Here is a 19,513-nt window from a genome sequence, read left to right as displayed (position 1 = left end):
GGGGATAATTATGTCTATAAAATTTAACAATGTTAGTTGGACCAATAGTCTAGACTAGCCTGCTACAACGAATCCAGAAAATCTGAGTTAGAATAAAAAATAAATTCTGAATATTTGCGTTGGTAGTCCTTCAAAGAATTCAGATAGGCCTATGCAGGATTTTGCAGCTTGAAACATAATGCAGTAGGCTACATAGAAACGAAAGAAAAATGAACAAAAACCTCTCGAAATCTGTTGTATTACAGTTTTCATATTTTATTTAAACGATAATCTGATTAATAAATAAGGTTTGACATTATAGTAAATGACACCTGGATATACCGTAGAGTTGATATTCTTAATATAAAATACAAATGTGCTATTTGAATTCTAAGAAGAAAAAAATGAAAATAACATTGTTTTTTAAAATAAATACACAACCATTGTTTATTAAATCACATAGCCTTATTGTAGTGACTGTTGTGCCAGTATCCATGGCGTCCAACTAAAAACAAAGTGTCTGTCATTCTTTAGACAAGGTCTATTTTCCCAATTGTCCGTTGGAAATTGGTCGTCTGTTGTTTTTGTTAACGCGCTTTCTTTGGGGTTATTACCTATCTGGTTATTTTGTAGAAATATTTTGTGTTCAGATAGTGTCCCTCCCTAGTTCAACCCGGTTTTGTCTTAACCTACACTGCACAAAAGCCTCTATAACTCTCCACCAGTAAATCACAGTCTGAAATGTTTGAGGAATGGATAGCTACAGTAGCTTATGTCTGGTTTCCAAAAACAAGTGTTTTGTTTTATAGTGTTTGGTGTCCATTCTTTTATTTTATTTTAGCTTGAGGGTTTTAGTCCATGTTGTGACTCTTTGTGTCTTCTTAAGTCGACTTTTCTCTGGAATCCCTTGCTGCAGAGGTCGCATCCAAATGGTTTGAAGCCCGTGTGTTTCCGGCTGTGCGTTATGAGGTTGGAGCTCTGGCTGAACGCTTTCCCACACACTTGGCATTTGTGCGGCTTCTCACCTGCAGAACAAACATATATACATTAACCATCGTGTTACCTTCAGTAGCCAAACCATATAAGCAAGCATGCTGTTTTATTTTATTGTACAGGTCTTCAGAAAAATGCATGTCAATTACGCATGACCTCACCATTATACATTGGGTGGCCGTGTATGCAATTAACATATTTAGTGTTGTAGCGAGGTCGACTAATACACTACCATTTCTGACGGCTACTTGCCTGTGTGGATGAATGTATGTTTCTTCATGTCTGATTTCTGGTGGAACCTCTTCCCGCAATGCTGGCATGGGTAAGGCCGTGTATCAGAGTGGATGAGGAGATGCGTGGAGAGAGTCGACGACCTTTTGAAGCTTTTACCGCATATTTTGCAATCAAAGCTTCTTTCCTGTGGAAGTATACAGGCAAATATAAGTCTAAATATGATATTGATTAGCTCGTCAAAACAGTAAAGTAGCCTATTTTGCTTGTTGCCTTTGAATAATCAATGTCAAAAACTAGAATGGTCTAGATTCTAGAATAGTCACCTGAGAGTGCACAGCTTTATGTTGCTCGAGGCTGACAGCATGTCCGAATGTTTTGCCACAGATATCACAAGCGTAGGGCCTCGTGCCACTGTGTGATCTGCGAACGTGAACCTCCAACCCATGGGGAGTCGAAAACGCCTGCAGAGGGAAGTTGTTTGAAATTCGTGAGGGGAATGATGGTGGTACAAGGTCAATAAAGGGAGGGACAATTGTGTCCATAACCATACATCTTCAAGCAAATCATCGCTAACATAAAATGCTTAAATATTTACATTTGTATACATTATCTTACCTTACTGCATTTGATGCACTTGTAGGTACCATTCAGAATGAACCGTGAGCAGGGTAAGTCAGACTCAGCCTTGATTTCTGGTCTTTTCCCGTGCAGGTTCCCTTCAGAGTACAACCCAACCCCGGGTGCGACGGCTCTCTCGAACAGACCGGCAGCGGACCGGTAATCACTGTCCTTTTCTGCTACCGGACTTCTGTTAAAGAGGGTTGGTTCGATGGCCCGGTCGCTGTAGTACCCTATCGCCGGGCTTCTCTTCAAGTCCATGGGGTGGTGGTGCTGGGGATGGAGACTCTGCTGGACCAGGTGACGGATGTCCGAACCAGAGTAACTTTTCCACGCATAGGGCCGGAAGGGAACAACGGGGAAGGGTTGTGTCTCGTCCACCGGGGACAGGGATTTCTCAGAATCTACTATTGAGTTGCAAAAATAAATGTAATTCATTAGTGTAGGCCTATTGTGATTTAATTAATAGCTTAAGATGGATATAGGCCTACAATCAATCAGGATGTCCCATCATCAAATTGTGAAATTGTAATTGCAGTGCATAATTTATCATTGCCTCTGCTACAATCTCCCACTTTGGGATAGCTACATTTTAATGCACCACAGACTAGATCTCTACCTGGTGATGCTGAAGGCGATGGAGGCCGCCAGAAGTCTTCATAAACTGAAGCTGGACTGCACACACTGTCCCCACAGCTGAGTGTGGACTTGGAGGAGAAGTCAGCCGTGTCCACTAGGTGAGAGTCTGGGGAGAACCCGCGGATGGCATCGCCTCCTGTCAACGCATCCGAGTCCTCCAGAATCTTACTATTCTCTGTTTTAATTACATTTACATTACATTTAAGTCATTTAGCAGACGCTCTTATCCAGAGCGACTTACAAGTACATACATTCATACTTTTTTGTACTGGTCCCCCGTGGGAATCGAACCCACAACCCTGGCGTTGCAAGCGCCATGCTCTACCAACTGAGCCACACGGGACCCTCTAATTCCAACGAGGACAACGTGAGTAGCCTATTACAATAGCCTTAGCCTATAACAACGACAAAAATACAACTTTGCTAATGATATCCTAATAATGTAATAATTATTGTAAGAAGGAGAAACAATATAAATAACTTTAGTAATAGCCTATATGTGTCAGTACAATTAAACGTTATGAATAATAACTATACGAGCAAAATCATTCCACTGAGCTCAGTGTAGCTATCGAAATAATGTAAACATGTAAGATTTGGATACAGGATAAGCCCTTATGGGCTATATATTCTTTTGAATTAACAGCTAGGTTTTCATTATAAATCATAGGCTTGTATTTCTAATATATTACTGCTTCTTTTGAATAAAGCCGTGCCTCACAATATAGCAATCTGTAAAACTAGACAAATAAAAGTGGATATTTATAACAATATAATTAGGCTACAGAAAAACAAATGAGTTTGTTCCATTTCGATTGAAATAGTTTGCATGTATAAATGGTGCACCTCACACAACATCCAGACATTAATATGGAAATAACATCCACATACCTGCACATATATGAGCTAAGACAGTATCCAGTCTACTGTAGTCATCTTCTAAGGAGCGAGGTTTGTGGTAGCTGTGCGCCTTCTTACTCTTCACCAAGAAGGACCGAGGCATTTTCACTCTCCTTGTTCGGTCTTTGCTAATAACCAAAATCACTGGCCATCCAGATCCAATAGCAATCTGCACCTCTGTTCCTGGGATGCGGTGTTGCTGTCTTATCCCTGAAAAGATTTGAAGACTATTGGTTGACAATGTGTGGTCAACTATAAGAGATTTCTGGCTGAGGATGGAGCACGCGCACACGCCCTCTCACGTCTGCCAGGTGTTGTGGGCGGGGACAGGTGCCTAGGCTAGAGGAAACTCCTCCCCAGTTCATTGCCGCCCCTGGAGCCTATGATTGGTCCGTCTCCAGAACAAACAGCTCTCCAGACAGCTCCCTCTCACGGATCAGCCTGTATCTCTCCACGGGGAATTAAAACCCATGGCAATCAGGATAAGTGATACACTGCTTTATGTGTTACTTAATCCCTCCCTATACCTAGCTGCAGGACAGGACAGACAGAGGAGAGAGGAAACACGGAGACCAACAGCACCTGGGTGCCAGTCAGTCAGGGTTGCTGTGGGCCGGAGTGTGCTACGTGTGTCTCTAATCAACATGACTCATGAGACGTGTTATCTACATGCTTGATAATGGTACAGTATCCACATATTTCCGTCATCGATTGAGCACGAATGAAAATGCGAATTAGAGAATAGTAGGCGAAGTATGGACGTGGTTGTGCCCAAATAGTCACACGTTGAATAGCCCCTCACTGGCTTACATAGCATTTCTCAAGATGAACAAATGTTGTAAAAAGTCTAATGCATGATAATACTGCATCAGTCTGGAATTGTCTTGTGTCCTTCACAAATGTATTTTTATCCATCAATTTGGTCGGTGTCTCTTCATATATACATAAGGCTATATTTGATAACGGCAGACAGTCGCTGTCCACACGCCTGCCTGAGGGGCCACGGGAGTTTCGTATTTCCAGCAGTACTATAATATGCTCAGTGAGTAAACAGTGCTACCTCTGTTCGCTGTGCGCATAGTAAGGCCGCTGATTACCTGTTCTGGACCAATTACGCACAGAACAGCAGGCCATGCAACGAGCGCATTCAGCTCGCCTAGCACTCCAGACTGCCAGTGGGGCGGAGAATATCAGTATCAGTCACATTTAGAACGTTTCAACCAGCTGATGGCGCGTGCCAGACATTCAGAATCTGTGATAGACATAAGTTATATTGCCTTACATTATAGGTCTACTGCATTATCTTGCTACAATATTCATATTCGACAGGTGAAATGATTAACTCAAAACACCTATAAGCCTATTCTTTGAAATTATTTGGAGTATACCACAATGTAACTAAATGAGTTAGTTATGGAAGTTCAAGCTTGGCCAATCAAACTAAATAATAGCAATGTTGGCACGAATTCATATTTAAATATAAATGTAGGCCTATTCGTTTATGACCTTTGCGGAGACAATACGTTGGTGACAGGAAGAGATTTAAAACATTTTATAATAAATCATTTTGTTTTAGACTCATGACGTAGCATTCTTTTTTAGTTATTTTCTGTCATCTTATTTCTATTATTTTTTAAACGCAGAAGTATTTTGGCAGGCCAAAAACCACAAGTGACTTGCAGGAAATCAAAGCGCCATATGCCCTCTATCGATTAGAAACATCGCCGCTGCATCCGGAACTCGCATTGGGTTGGAGGAGATATGACACGCTACCGCAACACAATCTCCAAAGAAAACGCCATGGCTACCATGGCTACCGATACAAGACACACTGACGCGAGGTAGTCCTAACCATTGCCCAATTTCTGGTGCAATGATATGACTGATGTGACTTTATTTCATATAGAAGCTTAGAAAATATATTCGACTAATCAAACCACTGAATCGTAATTTGAAATGCTTTAATAGCATAATCCAAGCAAATCATTTAGGTAGAAGTTCATTTCTAGCCTATTTGAATGGAAACACTTTTAATGCAATTAATTATAGGACTATCATTTAACAAAATAGCACTCAAAGAATCAAATAATTTAGGTTATTAAATTTTGATAGGCTATACAATAAATCTGATAAGAATGCCTTTGGCACCATCAATGCATAGCCTATAAATTAGCCTATCTCATAATAATAATCATACATTATGAGGCCGTTTATCAAAATTCAGCAGGCCTATAGATTCCAACTAAATAACCAGTCATCTGATTGATTTGTTCTCCCTTTATGCATAGCTTATTAAACAACAGGTCCTTCGTGTCTTTTTCCAGATGGCTATTAGCTGTTTTATGTGCATTAGGTATGTACATTTTTTTAAAGTACAATCAACAGCCATTGCTGAAATATTTATAATTTATAGACTAACTTTGTTTAAAAAAAAATAAGAATGGTTTTCCAAACAAGTTTTTGCTTATTGAAATGTATCACGGTTTTGAAGGATTGAATAAATGGCATTGGCTACATGTAATGAACATAATAGCCTCAGCCTCTGTTGAAAGCCTGTGTCAAACTTCGTTATCCTCTCCTTTCATTTGAAAATGCGCGCTGGATCCCAACGCACAGTTCAACAAATATGAAAAAGCAGCCTGAGCCTATGCATATAACTCGTGGTTGTATATGCCTTTATATAAACCTACAGCCTTTTAGCTCATAAAGGTTTCTGACACACAACATAATTCTAAAGGTCGCCTCTCCACTGAGTCAGAAATGTACAGCTATGTTTAAGGTATTCTATTAAATTAAATTAAACCACTTTTTTGTCCACGAAAATGAAAAATGTTGAGCATCTATGCTGCATTGCGCAATTCATCCACGTGTTTAGATAAAAAGTCTCACACATGTTCTTATCAATAAAGAGCTGTACATGTTTTATGTTGTAGCCTATCAATTTAATATTATGCCCGTGTGCGTCCTCTTAACGCGGTATACTATAGCCATGCAATTGACTTAGAAAAATGAAGAGGTCGAGAGTCGTGGAGCAGGTTCAAGACATAGCCTACCGGAGTTCAAGCGTAATGAAAGCTCCTCAGACTTGTCACAACAACCCGGGTCCAGTGCCGCTGAAGGATCTTATGCGTTGTTGTCCCATTGAAAGGCGCATTGCAAGACATGCAGCTCTGAAAGTTGGCCTCTTTAAAGCAGCAGAATGATTGACTTCCTGAACGTTATTTCAGACATTTGATTCATGCAGATGTGGAGGAAGAAAGAAGAAAGGGGGGGGGGGGGTTAGAGCATCACTGACTGAGCGCTAATTCAAACTAAGCTCAACATTGAACCTTGTCAAATTGGCATAGGCTACCAATGAAATAGTGTAATAAGGACCAAAGTGTCGTATAATTATTTAATCTGTTATCCAGTGGGCGTTGTACATTTGAACTGCAAAACATTTTTACCCACCCAAATCAAATCAAGTAGGGGAGAGTGGGGTAAATTGAGCCATTTTCTAGATTCAGCATCACTCCATCAAAGCAAACATAGTATTCTTCCTAACAAAGATATCTACATATATTTCAGGATTTTGTATATCCCTAGAAATCATCAGAAGTCATGCAAATATTACAGGTTTGAAAACATAGCTTGTCCAAAGAAAGTGGTCTCCTGGCACAACTTACCCCGGGTATGAGGTAAATTGAGCTGCGGGACAGGTTAAGTTTAGCTGCATACACATTTCTGTGAATGAAATATTACCACAACCTTTCTAAAACCATATCTATCTTTATTTCCCAAAGACAATTGAACACGATCACAATCACTTTGTCTTCTAAGAATTTTAAGCATCTTTTAACACAGACTTAACACCTAACAAACACTGTACTTTTTAAATACTTAACGTAGGCCAGGCCCTGTTGTTACCTCACATCCCAGCGATAATGTCCAATGATCAAATTTGCAATGAATCTGACTTTTAGTCCATGAGAAGATTATCATTTTAAGCGTTAGCTTAACCTAGTCAAAAAAGTGAATTGTTAATAGGTTCCTCATTTAAGATATTAATGCCAAACGTAATATGGTTCATCGTGGTAATGTCATTGATGATCCTAAAAAGTTTCAAGTTGATAGGCCATTGTGAAGTGGATATTGTTTTTTATTTCAATGGACACGTAAAATCGTATTTCCTGATTTATCAACAACTCAGCTATCTCTTAACCAATCCCTTAGCTTTTCTCAAACTAAGTTAAGCAATGTACCATAGGCCTGCATGGTGTTATTTGGACTTATGGTTAATGAGAATATGTTTTTCAAAAGGTTTTCCAAAATGTCCAAGATTGAGGGAAATTTGTTCAGCATAAGGAAAACCAAATACATAAAGTTTCTATGTTAAAGGGGCCGCACATATGAGGGATTGAGGCTATTTATAATAGCGCCACCTATAGGCCAATTGGTGCCATTGTTTGTGACCAAATTACGCATGGGTTCTAGTTTGTGTGCCAAATTTGAATAAAAAAAAATTTGATCTACGCTTGAGTTATTTAACCATGTCGAGGAAAATAAATGATCTAAGAATAACAATAACAATTATATATAGGGAGGGTAATAGCCCATCAATTCATGCAACCCAAAACGATTTTAATCTTATTTAAAAAAAATCGGACACCAATGACATGATACTGCAGTAAAAGATGTGAGAATGGAATTGTATTTGCTCCACCATGGTTACTATTACAGCACATCAGTAAACACTATATATAACATCAACAGAACTGAAAACACTGAAAATGTTTATCAAATAGTGAAGTTTATTTGTGAACTCAAACACATTCATTTCACATACATGTTTTCAGAGTGTGGTAATGATTATTCCATAGCGTTATTATTCCATGTAGACTTCTCTCTTTACTGCATTATATTGTCTTTCTCTGAAAGTGCCAAAACTGTGTCATGATGCCTTTCCAAATATTCCATCTTTCGTTGTCCTCAACCAACCAAGGAATATCACATCAGTATCACAAAACTTCTTCTGAACAATGAGTCCGTGCGTTCTGGATATAAATACGTTACCGAGCCTGAGTAAGAGACTTGGCTGATAGGTTTTGGTTCTAATGTCTTAAAAGGGCCACTGCGGTAAAAACGTTTAAAAATCTAGCAAATATAAGATGTCCATTGTTGTGTGCCTCATTTCCAAGTTGCGATGTAATTTAAGCATTACGATGACCGTACCGAGTGCATCGTTATTTACGAGCCAACTTTAAGTGTTTCCCAAACAAGCACGCAAAGAGAACGTGTGCTAAATGCGTCTTAAGACCATGTGTCGATACTGATAGGATAAAAAGAAAAACAGCGCTCGGATCAGCTTTCTCCATTCAAATCTTATTTAAACATAATTATCCCACAATACTGATGACAGATCAGCTCATAGAGAGATCACCTCCTATGGCTATTGAAGGCGACACGGTTTATTATGCTTATAATAATGCACGAAATCTTATAATAATGCACGAAATCTTATAATAATGCACAAAATCACAGATTGGGTTTATCATTACACACGTTGTCACACAGAGGCAAACATTAAACTGTAGCCTAGTCGCAAACTAGAACTCAATTGTTTGAACATTAAATGTATTTCAATAAGATTAAAATAGCCTAATTAGGCTGTGTAGTCCATGTAATAATCTCTGTAATAATCTCGGTTTTCATTTGTTTCCCACAATTAGAAATACTTTGGCAACTTTGTATTTGTAGTCAACTAACGTCCTTCTCAAGTTATCGTCAGTTAGTCAGACCAATAGAACCATGATGTTTAGGATATTTTTAGCGGAGATCTGTGAATAAAGTGACGCGGAAGGGCAAAAATGCATCTAACGACGCACTTTGACTGCTCTACGAGTAGTCTGGATCACTCGTAGATGTGCAAAAGTTTTCATGAGCCACGTTACTAACGAAGGCGCAGGGAAACACCTTGGCTACTAAATATACATAGTAAGAAGGTTGTAAGGATTATCTTAATGCTACGAAGGCTCTGGGAAACAAGGCGCAGGTCATCTCAACCTAGAGAAGTTGTCTATTTTAGTGTTCTGCTAATCCTGATAATGGATCAACATCAACCTTTATGAAACCGAGTGGTGCGTATTTCTCATTGTCCCAGATCATTGTCCCAGATCTGTCATGCCAAGGCATCACAATGACCATACGAGTTATAGGCTATACAGCACAAACTGATCTGAGACCAGGCTTATACAACCCCTCCTACAGTTTGGTAACACTTGACAATACACTTTGCTTCATTCACAGAGGAAACAAACAGCCCATTTCTTATTATGCATCCCAAATGGCAAGCTATTCCCTACATAGTGCATTACTTTTGACCAAAAGCAGTGCACTACACATAGGGAATAGTTTGCCATTTGACAAACATTTAGAATTATCTTCTTAGTATTTTCAGATAAAAGTGTTGTTTCCCAAAGCATTAGATTGTTTCATTGGCTTGGACCATCATTAATTTCGTGCAAAAGTACAACATAGCAATACTTCTGTTTAACATTATTTATGTTCATACAAGATTCAGATTACAGTTCTCATACTTCTCATTATGTCCCTTAATGATTATTTATTTAAAGATCAATATGCCCACTTTAGAAATAGCAGTACTTCTAAATCTGGGCTGGTTTACTTAATAAACTAGTTACATGCTTCCATTAACCAACATGCTGAAACGTATTCTAATCTATGAAATTATGAAGTGATCCTAAATCAGTCCTTCCTCCAAAAGTAAGATCGTCCCAACAGAGAAAAGTAGGATATATGAAAACATCTACAGTACATTGAGACTGTGGCTACGTTCCCACACTCTAACCCTTTCCCGAAGAGTGCACTTGTACACTCCCCCTCATAGATATAAAAGAAATGCACTGGTGTAGGGAATATGGCAGAAACTCCCTTCAGCCATGCTTGCACCAATCCAATGCTTTTAAATGCATGAGGGGAAGTGAACAAGTGCTCACTTCTGGAGAAGGGTGGAGAATTGGAACGCAGCCCACATCTGAAAGTAATGTCTGCTAATCAGTTATCTGTGCATCTTGACAAAACTAGAGTGATATGTCCCTTTCAGCCGCATCCTACATTAAACAGATATGCATTAATTCATTAGATACATATTTTCAAGTCAAAATGGACATGAAAAACAAACAATTACATGTATACAGGACTCAAATTGACCTTTGGATAGGCCTATACCAGGCCTGATGATAGACAGGTTGTATGTCTCAAGGCCAAAAAGCCAACATTATATCAACCTAGGTCGTATTCATTAGTGCACATTGTTGCAAACGGCAAGTTTTGAAACAAAAACATGGTTCTTTTTTTTTTTAAGAGAGAGAAGTGGTACACTGTTCCTGGAGGAACTGCAAGCTCCATTTCCAACTCCTTGGTCTAAAAACCTATTTAGTATGTAGTCCCCTGATGGGGGACATATCAGCTGTTAAACTGTTAACAGGTACTACACTAGTCCCTCCCTGTTTTGGTCCCTTTTTTCTTCTTCTTTGTTTTGTGTCTAGTGAATACGACCCTAATGCTTGTTGACACTTTGTTTGATACTGGGGCTCATTGACCATGTTCAATAGAAACATTCATCACTCTTCAGTACATTATTCTCTCCTGATATAATACAGACACCCACACAAAAGGGCTCTATACATTTTTGATTGTTCACTTATAAAAGCGATAAAAAAAATAAAAACTGATTGAAAGAAGTGTCATAGTCATCATAAAGCATAAAACATTTTATTGCACAGTCTCTGTGTGTTGTGTCTGTTGTACCATGGTTGGTTGTGGGGCTGAGGGAGTGCCTGTAGTTTGGTTGTCTGGGTGGGGTCACCCTGGACAGGGTAACCCCAGTCCACTTCCCTGGTGGTCAGCCTAGCTCCGTGGAGCTCAGGGGGCTACTTGAACCTCCATGTTGTCCTTCTCTGATCTGCCTGCCTGGGGTCCAGACCAGAGCAACACACTGATATGATCCTCTTCAGGTGGGTTTTGGCAAAACAAGAGTAAAGCAGACTGACGCAACAGACAAAGAAAACAACCAACTCCACCACAGGTGTGATTCTGCTATGACTTCCCTTGTTGACAAAGCCCACACATTCCATTCCAAGCTTTCAAAGATTCCATTGAAAGGAGCTCCCTACATTGGAGTCCCACAGACAGTCAAACACGATTCTCCTGAAGAGTGGCTTGCTACCATGGACAACCCCTCTGTCCCACTGTACCAGATCAGAACTGCCCTGATCAGCCTCCAGGCGTCTAGCGATGGTGCCCATCACCCAGTCACACGGTGGTGTGTTTGTGGGTGCCAATGGGAGGCACAGAGAGAACCAGACCCTGCCCATCATCATCCCCCTCACTGTCAGTGTCCCTAAGACCCAGGGAGGGGTGCAGCCTGATGCGGCTGATGCTGCTGTGCTGATGGTCCAGGTGGGAGGGGGTCTTGCCTACACCTGTGTCTTCGTCCGAGGAGTGGTACGACTCGTCATCTGGTATGTAGTGATTGACAATGTGGATCCCATCAAAAGCGGGCTGATTGGACATGCTGCTCCCCCTCTGGCCTTTTAGGCAGCGGATCTGTGGAAAAAGACGAGAAGCGTTTAATGGAGGAGTATGTAGAGTAATGTACACTGCTCAAAAAAATAAAGGGAACACTTAAACAACACAATGTAACTCCAAGTCAATCACACTTCTGTGAAATCAAACTGTCCACTTAGGAAGCAACACTGATTGACAATAAATTTCACATGCTGTTGTGCAAATGGAATAGACAAAAGGTGGAAATTATAGGCAATTAGCAAGACACCCCCAAAAAAGGAGTGATTCTGCAGGTGGTGACCACAGACCACTTCTCAGTTCCTATGCTTCCTGGCTGATGTTTTGGTCACTTTTGAATGCTGGCGGTGCTCTCACTCTAGTGGTAGCATGAGACGGAGTCTACAACCCACACAAGTGGCTCAGGTAGTGCAGTTCATCCAGGATGGCACATCAATGCGAACTGTGGCAAAAAGGTTTGCTGTGTCTGTCAGCGTAGTGTCCAGAGCATGCAGGCGCTACCAGGAGACAGGCCAGTACATTAGGAGACGTGGAGGAGGCCGTAGGAGGGCAACAACCCAGCAGCAGGACCGCTACCTCCGCCTTAGTGCAAGGAGGTGCACTGCCAGCGCCCTGCAAAATGACCTCCAGCAGGCCACACATGTGCATGTGTCTGCTCAAACGGTCAGAAACAGACTCCATGAGGGTGGTATGAGGGCCCGACGTCCACAGGTGGGGGTTGTGCTTACAGCCCAACACCGTGCAGAGAACACCAAGATTGGCAAATTCGCCACTGGCGCCCTGTGCTCTTCACAGATGAAAGCAGGTTCACACTGAGCACATGAGCACATGCGACAGATGTGACAGAGTCTGGAGACGCCGTGGAGAACGTTCTGCTGCCTGCAACATCCTCCAGCATGACCGGTTTGGCGATGGGTCAGTCATGGTGTGGGGTGGCATTTCTTTGTGGGGCCGCACAGCCCTCCATGTGCTAGCCAGAGGTAGCCTGACTGCCATTAGGTACCGAGATGAGATCCTCAGACCCCTTGTGAGACCATATGCTGACACATGCACATTTGTGGCCTGCTGGAGGTCATTTTGCAGGGCGCTGGCAGTGCACCTTCTTGCACAAAGGCGGAGGTAGCGGTCCTGATGCTGGGTTGTTGCCCTCCTACGGCCTCCTCCACGTCTCCTGATGTACTGGCCTGTCTCCTGGTAGCGCCTGCATGCTCTGGACACTACGCTGACAGACACAGCAAACCTTTTTGCCACAGTTCGCATTGATGTGCCATCCTGGATGAACTGCACTACCTGAGCCACTTGTGTGGGTTGTAGACTCCGTCTCATGCTACCACTAGAGTGAGAGCACCGCCAGCATCCAAAAGTGACCAAAACATCAGCCAGGAAGCATAGGAACTGAGAAGTGGTGTGTGGTCACCACCTGCAGAATCACTTCTGTTTTGGGGGGTGTCTTGCTAATTGCCTATAATTTCCACCTTTTGTCTATTCCATTTGCACAACAGCATGTGAAATTTATTGTCAATCAGTGTTGCTTTCTAAGTGGACAGTTTGATTTTACAGAAGTGTGATTGACTTTGAGTTACATTCTGTTGTTTAAGTGTTCCCTTTATTTTTTTTGAGCAGTGTATAATGGGGACGTGTAAATAAACACACTGGTGAGTGGGAATTGTAAAATCAAAGATCCATACATTGCCAAGGCATACCACCCTGCATACCACTGCAGGCTTGCTTCTGAAGCTAAGCAGGGTTGGCCCTGGTCAGTCCCTGGATGGGAGACCAGATGCTGCTGGAAGTGGTGTTGGAGGGCCAGTAGGAGGCACTCTTTCCTCTGGTCTAAAAAATATCCCAATGCCCCAGGGCAGTGATTGGGGACACTGCCCTGTGTAGGGTGCCGTCTTTCGGATGGGACGTTAAACGGGTATCCTGACTCTCTGAGGTCATTAAAGATCCCATGGCACTTATCGTAAGAGTAGGGGTGTTAACCCCGGTGTCCTGGCTAAAGTCCCAATCTGGCCCTCAAACCATCATGGTCACCTAATAATCCCCAGTTTACAATTGGCTCATTCATCCCAATCCTCTCCCCTGTAACTATTCCCCAGGTCGTTGCTGCAAATGAGAACGTGTTCTCAGTCAACTTACCTGGTAAAATAACGGTAAAATAAATAAATAAATAAAAAATGAGAACATCAGGGTTGTTCATCTTTCTAGAAATCACATGCACAAACTACAACAAAGACAATGACGAAAACATCAGTTCTGAAATTTTGACACTTGGAGATGAATTTCTAAACACATGCAGCGGGCACGTTCACACTCATTTGGGTAGACATGTTCCAGAAGCGGCTGTTGGGAGGAAATATAGGAGGACGGGCTCATTGTAATGGTTGGAATTGAATAAATGGAACTGAGTCAAACATGTTGTTTCCATATGTTTGGTACCCTTTCATTTATTCCATTCCAGCCATTACAATGAGCCTGTCCTCCTATAGCTCCTCCCACCAGCCTCCTCTGACCACGCTCCCCCTTCCGCACAACACATCAGATATTAGGTATAGGCTGCAAAACCAGTGGAAGATGGGTATAGGTCAGGTCAAAAGCTTGGTCTGGACCACACCTGCCCTGCCTAGAACTCACCTGGGTCAGCCTGCCTCGCAAAGACAGACATGTAGAGAGAGAGAGACACACTTAGAAAAATTGCTAAATCTAGTTATTGTACCGGTACTTGTCACTTTTCTCAAATACCAGTGCTTTATCTGTTAAATGTAAAAAAGGACAAATGTACAACGGAGATCAGTGATTTGAAACTACTATGTTAACTTGACTGATGCAAGTGTGCAAAGACACTTCCGGGCTAAAAACCAAGAGCCGTTCATGACTTATTTTTGATCCTGAGAGAGATTAGTCAACTTTGGTTTAGCTCAACTCTCTGTGGCCGACTGGAAACCTTACTCTCTTATGAGAATGTGTGATTAAAAAGAACTGAGGCGTCACTTTTTCTTCTTGGTCCAAGTCCATCTACTCTGATCTATTGGTCTCACTACTGCTCTTCTACCATCCCCAAGAAATGCTTAAATTAGGCCTAATAATTATGCATTGACAGAAATGGAATCAACTAGCATATTCACCTCAAAGTCAGTAGTCTAGTCAGTATTTCCAGCTAACTGCAGTATCTCCAGGATTAGATCTCTTAGGTCATGAGGGTCAGGCAGGGGAGTTTGTACACCCAGATCCTGGCAATGAGGCCATTTAGAATCTTAAACCACCAACGCTTCAATCAGCATGTTTCATAGTTTCACTGCCGCCCATTCGTTTCCAACACCTCTGACCAAATGGCACCCTATTCCCTTAATTGTGCACTACGTTTGACCAGACCCTGGTCAAATTTAGTGCACTATTAACCTTTTCACGTGTGAGTTCCAAATATTTCTAACCGTCGCCCCTGTGTGAGTTTTTTCATACACGTGATGTCAGAATGCTCTCACATTTCCAAATTGTGATTGTTACGCAACAGGACAGTTACCCGCCCCGCCCTCAAACCAAGGCACGCTGACTGCTAATTATCTATAGGCTGTTTCAACTTGTCAATTTCAAAATATTTTCTAACAAGTTTTATTTTCTAACAGTTTGAATTGAGGTGTGTTCCGCCTCCTTGTTAAACGAGAGCCCAAGCACTTCCCTAGTGTTTCCCCAGATCAAGTATGAAGGCATTGCGCATCTCTACTTAGAACAGGCCTTGCACAAACATTTTCCCCCAGCACATTTTCTGGCTGGCACCCGCATTGCCTTCATGGTTGTTTTCCTTACACATTAGACATGTGTGTGTTCCTATCAAAGTAAGTGGCTTATTTTCTGTATATCGTGTTGTCGTTTATGATGTAGCACACCATATGTATGTACGGATCAATGTATTTGCTGTTTTATTCACGTTTTCAAGTACTGGTGACAAATCATGCATCGCAATTCTTGCATAGATTGTAATGGACAAATATGTGTGTAAAATACTTTTTTGAATGTTGTACTGATTATGATGAGCTAATGCTAAGATATTTACCGGCTATGTGTGGCGAAAAGTTTGTTGACAACATTCCATGCCTTCTGGTTGTCACGTAAGTGTCTGTCAGACCAAAGATGTTAAAACAAAGGATAGTTCACTCGACTGACTTCTGTAGTTTAAGACAACTGTGAACTTGGGAAAAATAGTAGATAAAATCATGACGGAAAATTATCTTCAGGTCGGAGCTCTAGAAAGTTCCAGAGTTGGATGACCATTCAAAACGATTTTTCCCAGTCGGAGCTTGTCCCATTTTATTTTCTTTGTCAAAAACAGTAAACGACTTGTCAAGTCATATGCTCTGGTTCTTGTATACACTAACAAGTACATCGACGATTTGTAATATGCTGAAAAGTGGCTAAACTAAGTTAATATTTTTCAGGCAATGAGCGCAGCCATCTTTGACTTTGTTTATTTGTGTCTTGTAGTGAATGGCATTCTGGGATTAGGGAATTTTCACCAAGTCAAACAAACAAACATGGCTGCCATCAAAGGATGTAGATGCTGTTAGCTTAGCTGACACACATTTATTTTCTAAACAACATTACATTATTCTCTTGTGCTCACCAGAGACCTGGTACATTGTTAACTAGTCTTGCTGTTAGGTCACTAACTTCCATTTTGTTTTTTGACAGCGCAACCTGTTATTTAGACTGGTTTACGGAATGAGTGTTCCGTGTGATGCTTGGATGATGAAGTTCGCATGTATCTTTTACAATAAAAGGTTAAATTGAGGAATAAAGTTTAATAGCTTTAATTTCCATCAGCACAAAAAAATATTTAGATGCTGTTTAGACGCGTTTGTTGTGTCATACGTTCTGTTTCTACTGTTCCAATCACATATTTGAGATCGTATGCTGCAGGGATCACTCAACAATGATCACAAATATGTGATCGTACGCGTCAAAGGGTTAAGGGAATAGGATGCAATTTGGGATGCATATCTGAGTCCAGCCAAGAAGAGAGGAGGCGGAGTGGTTCTGTTCTGACCGACTGGCTCTGCCTGCCTGACTAATTGCCTTGACTGTTTGCCGGCCTGCCTGACCGCCTGAACTGTCTGGATAGGAGATCCAGAGCGGCACGCTGCATGATTTAATGCTCAGCTCAGTTTATTATACACAAGACACCATCCTTTTGTTGTCCTTTTTTAGGAGGGGGTACAAATCTGACTACATCCTCCCTTATAAAGGATTGATTTGCTGGAAGAAAACAAATGGCTTTTTTCTTCTACTTTTTCTTCTGGGGGTTTTCTACCACTTCTCACAACAAGAGTGGTTTATAAATATATATCAACTGGGTGGTTCGAGACCTCAATGTTAATTGGCTGACAGCTGTGGTATATCAGATCGTATACCATGGGTATGACAAAACATATATTTTTACTGCTCCAATTATGTTGGTAACCAGTCTATAATAGCAATAAGACACCTCTGTGGTTTGTGGTATTGCAGCATACGTAAGAACAGTCCTTAGCCGTGGTATATTGGCCATACAACACACCCCATCAGGCCTTATTAAATATTTGCTTCTCTCTCTCCTCTTTTACCTCTTGGAGTCAAGTGCCATATGTCATATTACAATACATTGCACGCACATGCACCACACACAGAATAAAAGGGTGCATCAGGGCCTGCCAATATAATCCTACTAGGGATCCCTTCATTCAGGTCTGATCAGGTCTTTGTATTATTTGAAGGACACTAATCTGATCAAAGATGGCCCACTCTGCTGAAGTGATAGTGCCAAAGTCAAACCGTCAAATCTGTACGATCTGTTGCTGATCCTGTAGATTTCTGTGATGAAATTCATAACCTTTAAATCCTTAATCTAGCAATTCAGATAATAATAGCTAGCTGTGGTGTACACAGAGGAGCAAAAGCAGATTATGAGACTCTTCTATTCAATCTGGGCCCTCTCTCAGTATGTTGAGTAGTTGGTTTTAGGGTTTTCTTTTAGAAGATGAGAGTGTGAGGAGAGGGGTGTGTGCTAGTAAATCAACACCCTCAGAGCAGGAAGCTTTTGGGCGTAGTTTACACTTCTAACCTACAGTTGGCTTCAAAATAGACAAATCTGAGCAAAACACATGAAAAATACAATTAACAAAATCATCTCTGAAAACAACAGATACAAGCGTGTTTGTTATTCTCCCGGTTCAGTATTCCCCTGTTGTAACTACTCACCTCGTCTTTGAGTTCAGCTATCTGGTCCTTCAGGTCTCTGATGTACTGACTGGAGTCTGTGTTGTTCAGCTGGCCCTGGACCTTCCCTTCTTCTTTCTGTAGAAACAAACAGAAAATCACACGTCTTAAAACATAACTTTTCATTGTTCAGCTACTCATAACACTGGAGAGGAGATAAGAAGTTTGTGTCACTGCAGATGTTTTAAAAGTTGGAAACCTTGAATTGCTATAAGGGCAACTTGACAAGACCAGGTTGGGTTGCACTGTTGTAACATTCAGTAGAAAAATGTAGGAGGGAATGAGGGAGATAACTACTACCACCAGACAAGAGACACTATAGCTACACATCACTGGAAAACTTGCATCACAGAAGCATCATAAAATATACAGTATGTAGAGAGTGGCTGTTGACTAAGCCATAGATGAAGTGGGGAACCTAGCTAAGCTAACACATGGTAGCTATAGTCGTTTGTGTTGTTATCCTCTCTGGGCCCTGGGGATGAGGCTAGTAGCTACTGTATGTTTAACTGTCAAACATGACACGTGTGCTGTTTACCTTCCTCAGTGCAGACAGCTGCAGCCACAGGAGACAAACACACATAACCCATACACACCTCAAATCAATCCTGTCTAAAGCCTGGGAGAATATACAAGCAGAGAGAGAGTAAGGGGCACCGGCACAGGCTGAAGGGTTCAGGCTAACCACAACCAGCAACGCAGGAACAGGAGAGGGTAAAAAGTGGAAGAAGTTAAAAGCAGGGGTGGGGTAGGTGAGGTAGTGAGGTGAGTTAACCATCTCGGTCTGACCCAACACCTCAGAATATATACAACGCTCTCAGTTCCTGTGGTCAGGTAAGGGTTGATAGGTTGAGGATGTAGGCTTAGGCCCCTGAGAAGCTGCTGACAAGCTGACAATGTGAGATCTACAAAACAGCTATTCTTCCTGGAATCTGTTTTTCTCGAGGTTCCCTCCCTCCCTCCCTCCTGACAGAGCCAGTGATAAGGGAGAGGCAGTTAGCAAGACTTCCTCGTACTCAGTTGTGTGGATCCCCAGGTGCCAGGGGGTTAGGGGCTGTGGCCAGACACGTCAAACGTCTTTAAGTCATGTTATGCATCCCAAATGGCACCCTATTCCCTATATACTGTACTACTGATTAGAGCCTTTGGGCACCCATTGGGCTCTGGTCAAAAGTAGTGCTCTATATAGGGAATAGGGTGCCATTTGGGATGCAGATATGGCTTCCTTCGCCTGCCTGCGCCCCTCTAGTTCTACGCTACACCCACAGCAGGTTAGTGTTTTTCATAATGAATGTTGTTCTGAAGGCAGCTCTGC

At 41.7% G+C, this 19,513-nt stretch overlaps 2 protein-coding genes and 1 non-coding gene across 5 annotated transcripts in view; all 3 read right to left on the bottom strand.

Moving 5' to 3' along the window:
• Positions 1-296: 296 nt before the first annotated feature.
• Positions 297-6,521, bottom strand: LOC129869583 (zinc finger protein Gfi-1-like). The gene is made up of 7 exons (XM_055944103.1): positions 6,417-6,521; positions 3,355-3,573; positions 2,444-2,638; positions 1,822-2,231; positions 1,530-1,667; positions 1,225-1,390; positions 297-1,004 (listed from the first exon to the last, which is right to left on the bottom strand). Exons 2-7 carry the CDS (start codon positions 3,464-3,466, stop codon positions 817-819), a joined length of 1,209 nt encoding a protein of 402 aa, XP_055800078.1. The 5' UTR covers positions 3,467-3,573; positions 6,417-6,521; the 3' UTR covers positions 297-816.
• Positions 2,733-2,808, bottom strand: trnaa-ugc (transfer RNA alanine (anticodon UGC)). Its single transcript has one exon. It is a non-coding gene; the product is annotated as a tRNA-Ala (tRNA).
• A 1,612-nt stretch (positions 6,522-8,133) lies between the features above and the next one.
• Positions 8,134-19,513, bottom strand: part of LOC129869582 (ecotropic viral integration site 5 protein homolog) — a 67,530-nt gene continuing 56,150 nt past the window's right edge. For all 3 annotated transcript variants that reach the window (XM_055944102.1, XM_055944101.1, XM_055944100.1), the window contains 2 exons: positions 18,181-18,276; positions 8,134-11,970 (listed from right to left, as the gene is read on the bottom strand). In XM_055944102.1, coding sequence (XP_055800077.1) covers positions 11,677-11,970; positions 18,181-18,276 — 390 coding nt within the window. In that variant the 3' untranslated portion in view covers positions 8,134-11,676. The remainder of the gene's footprint in view (positions 11,971-18,180; positions 18,277-19,513) is intronic.

The sequence above is a fragment of the Salvelinus fontinalis genome, chromosome 14, assembly GCF_029448725.1.
Source record: "Salvelinus fontinalis isolate EN_2023a chromosome 14, ASM2944872v1, whole genome shotgun sequence".
NCBI lineage: Eukaryota > Metazoa > Chordata > Actinopteri > Salmoniformes > Salmonidae > Salvelinus > Salvelinus fontinalis.
Note: the sequence above shows the minus strand (reverse complement) of the source record. Positions and strands in the feature narration are given on the sequence as shown.

Bases quoted from the DNA above. Each gene is read 5' to 3' on its own strand.
- LOC129869583 (XM_055944103.1), bottom strand. From the start codon at position 3,466: ATGCCTCGGTCCTTCTTGGTGAAGAGTAAGAAGGCGCACAGCTACCAC. The intron at 1,391-1,529 runs GTGACTATTCTA...ATACTTCCACAG, and splicing joins ATAAAGCTGTGCACTCTCAG to GAAAGAAGCTTTGATTGCAA. The intron at 1,005-1,224 runs GCAAGTAGCCGT...TTTGTTCTGCAG, and splicing joins ACATACATTCATCCACACAG to GTGAGAAGCCGCACAAATGC.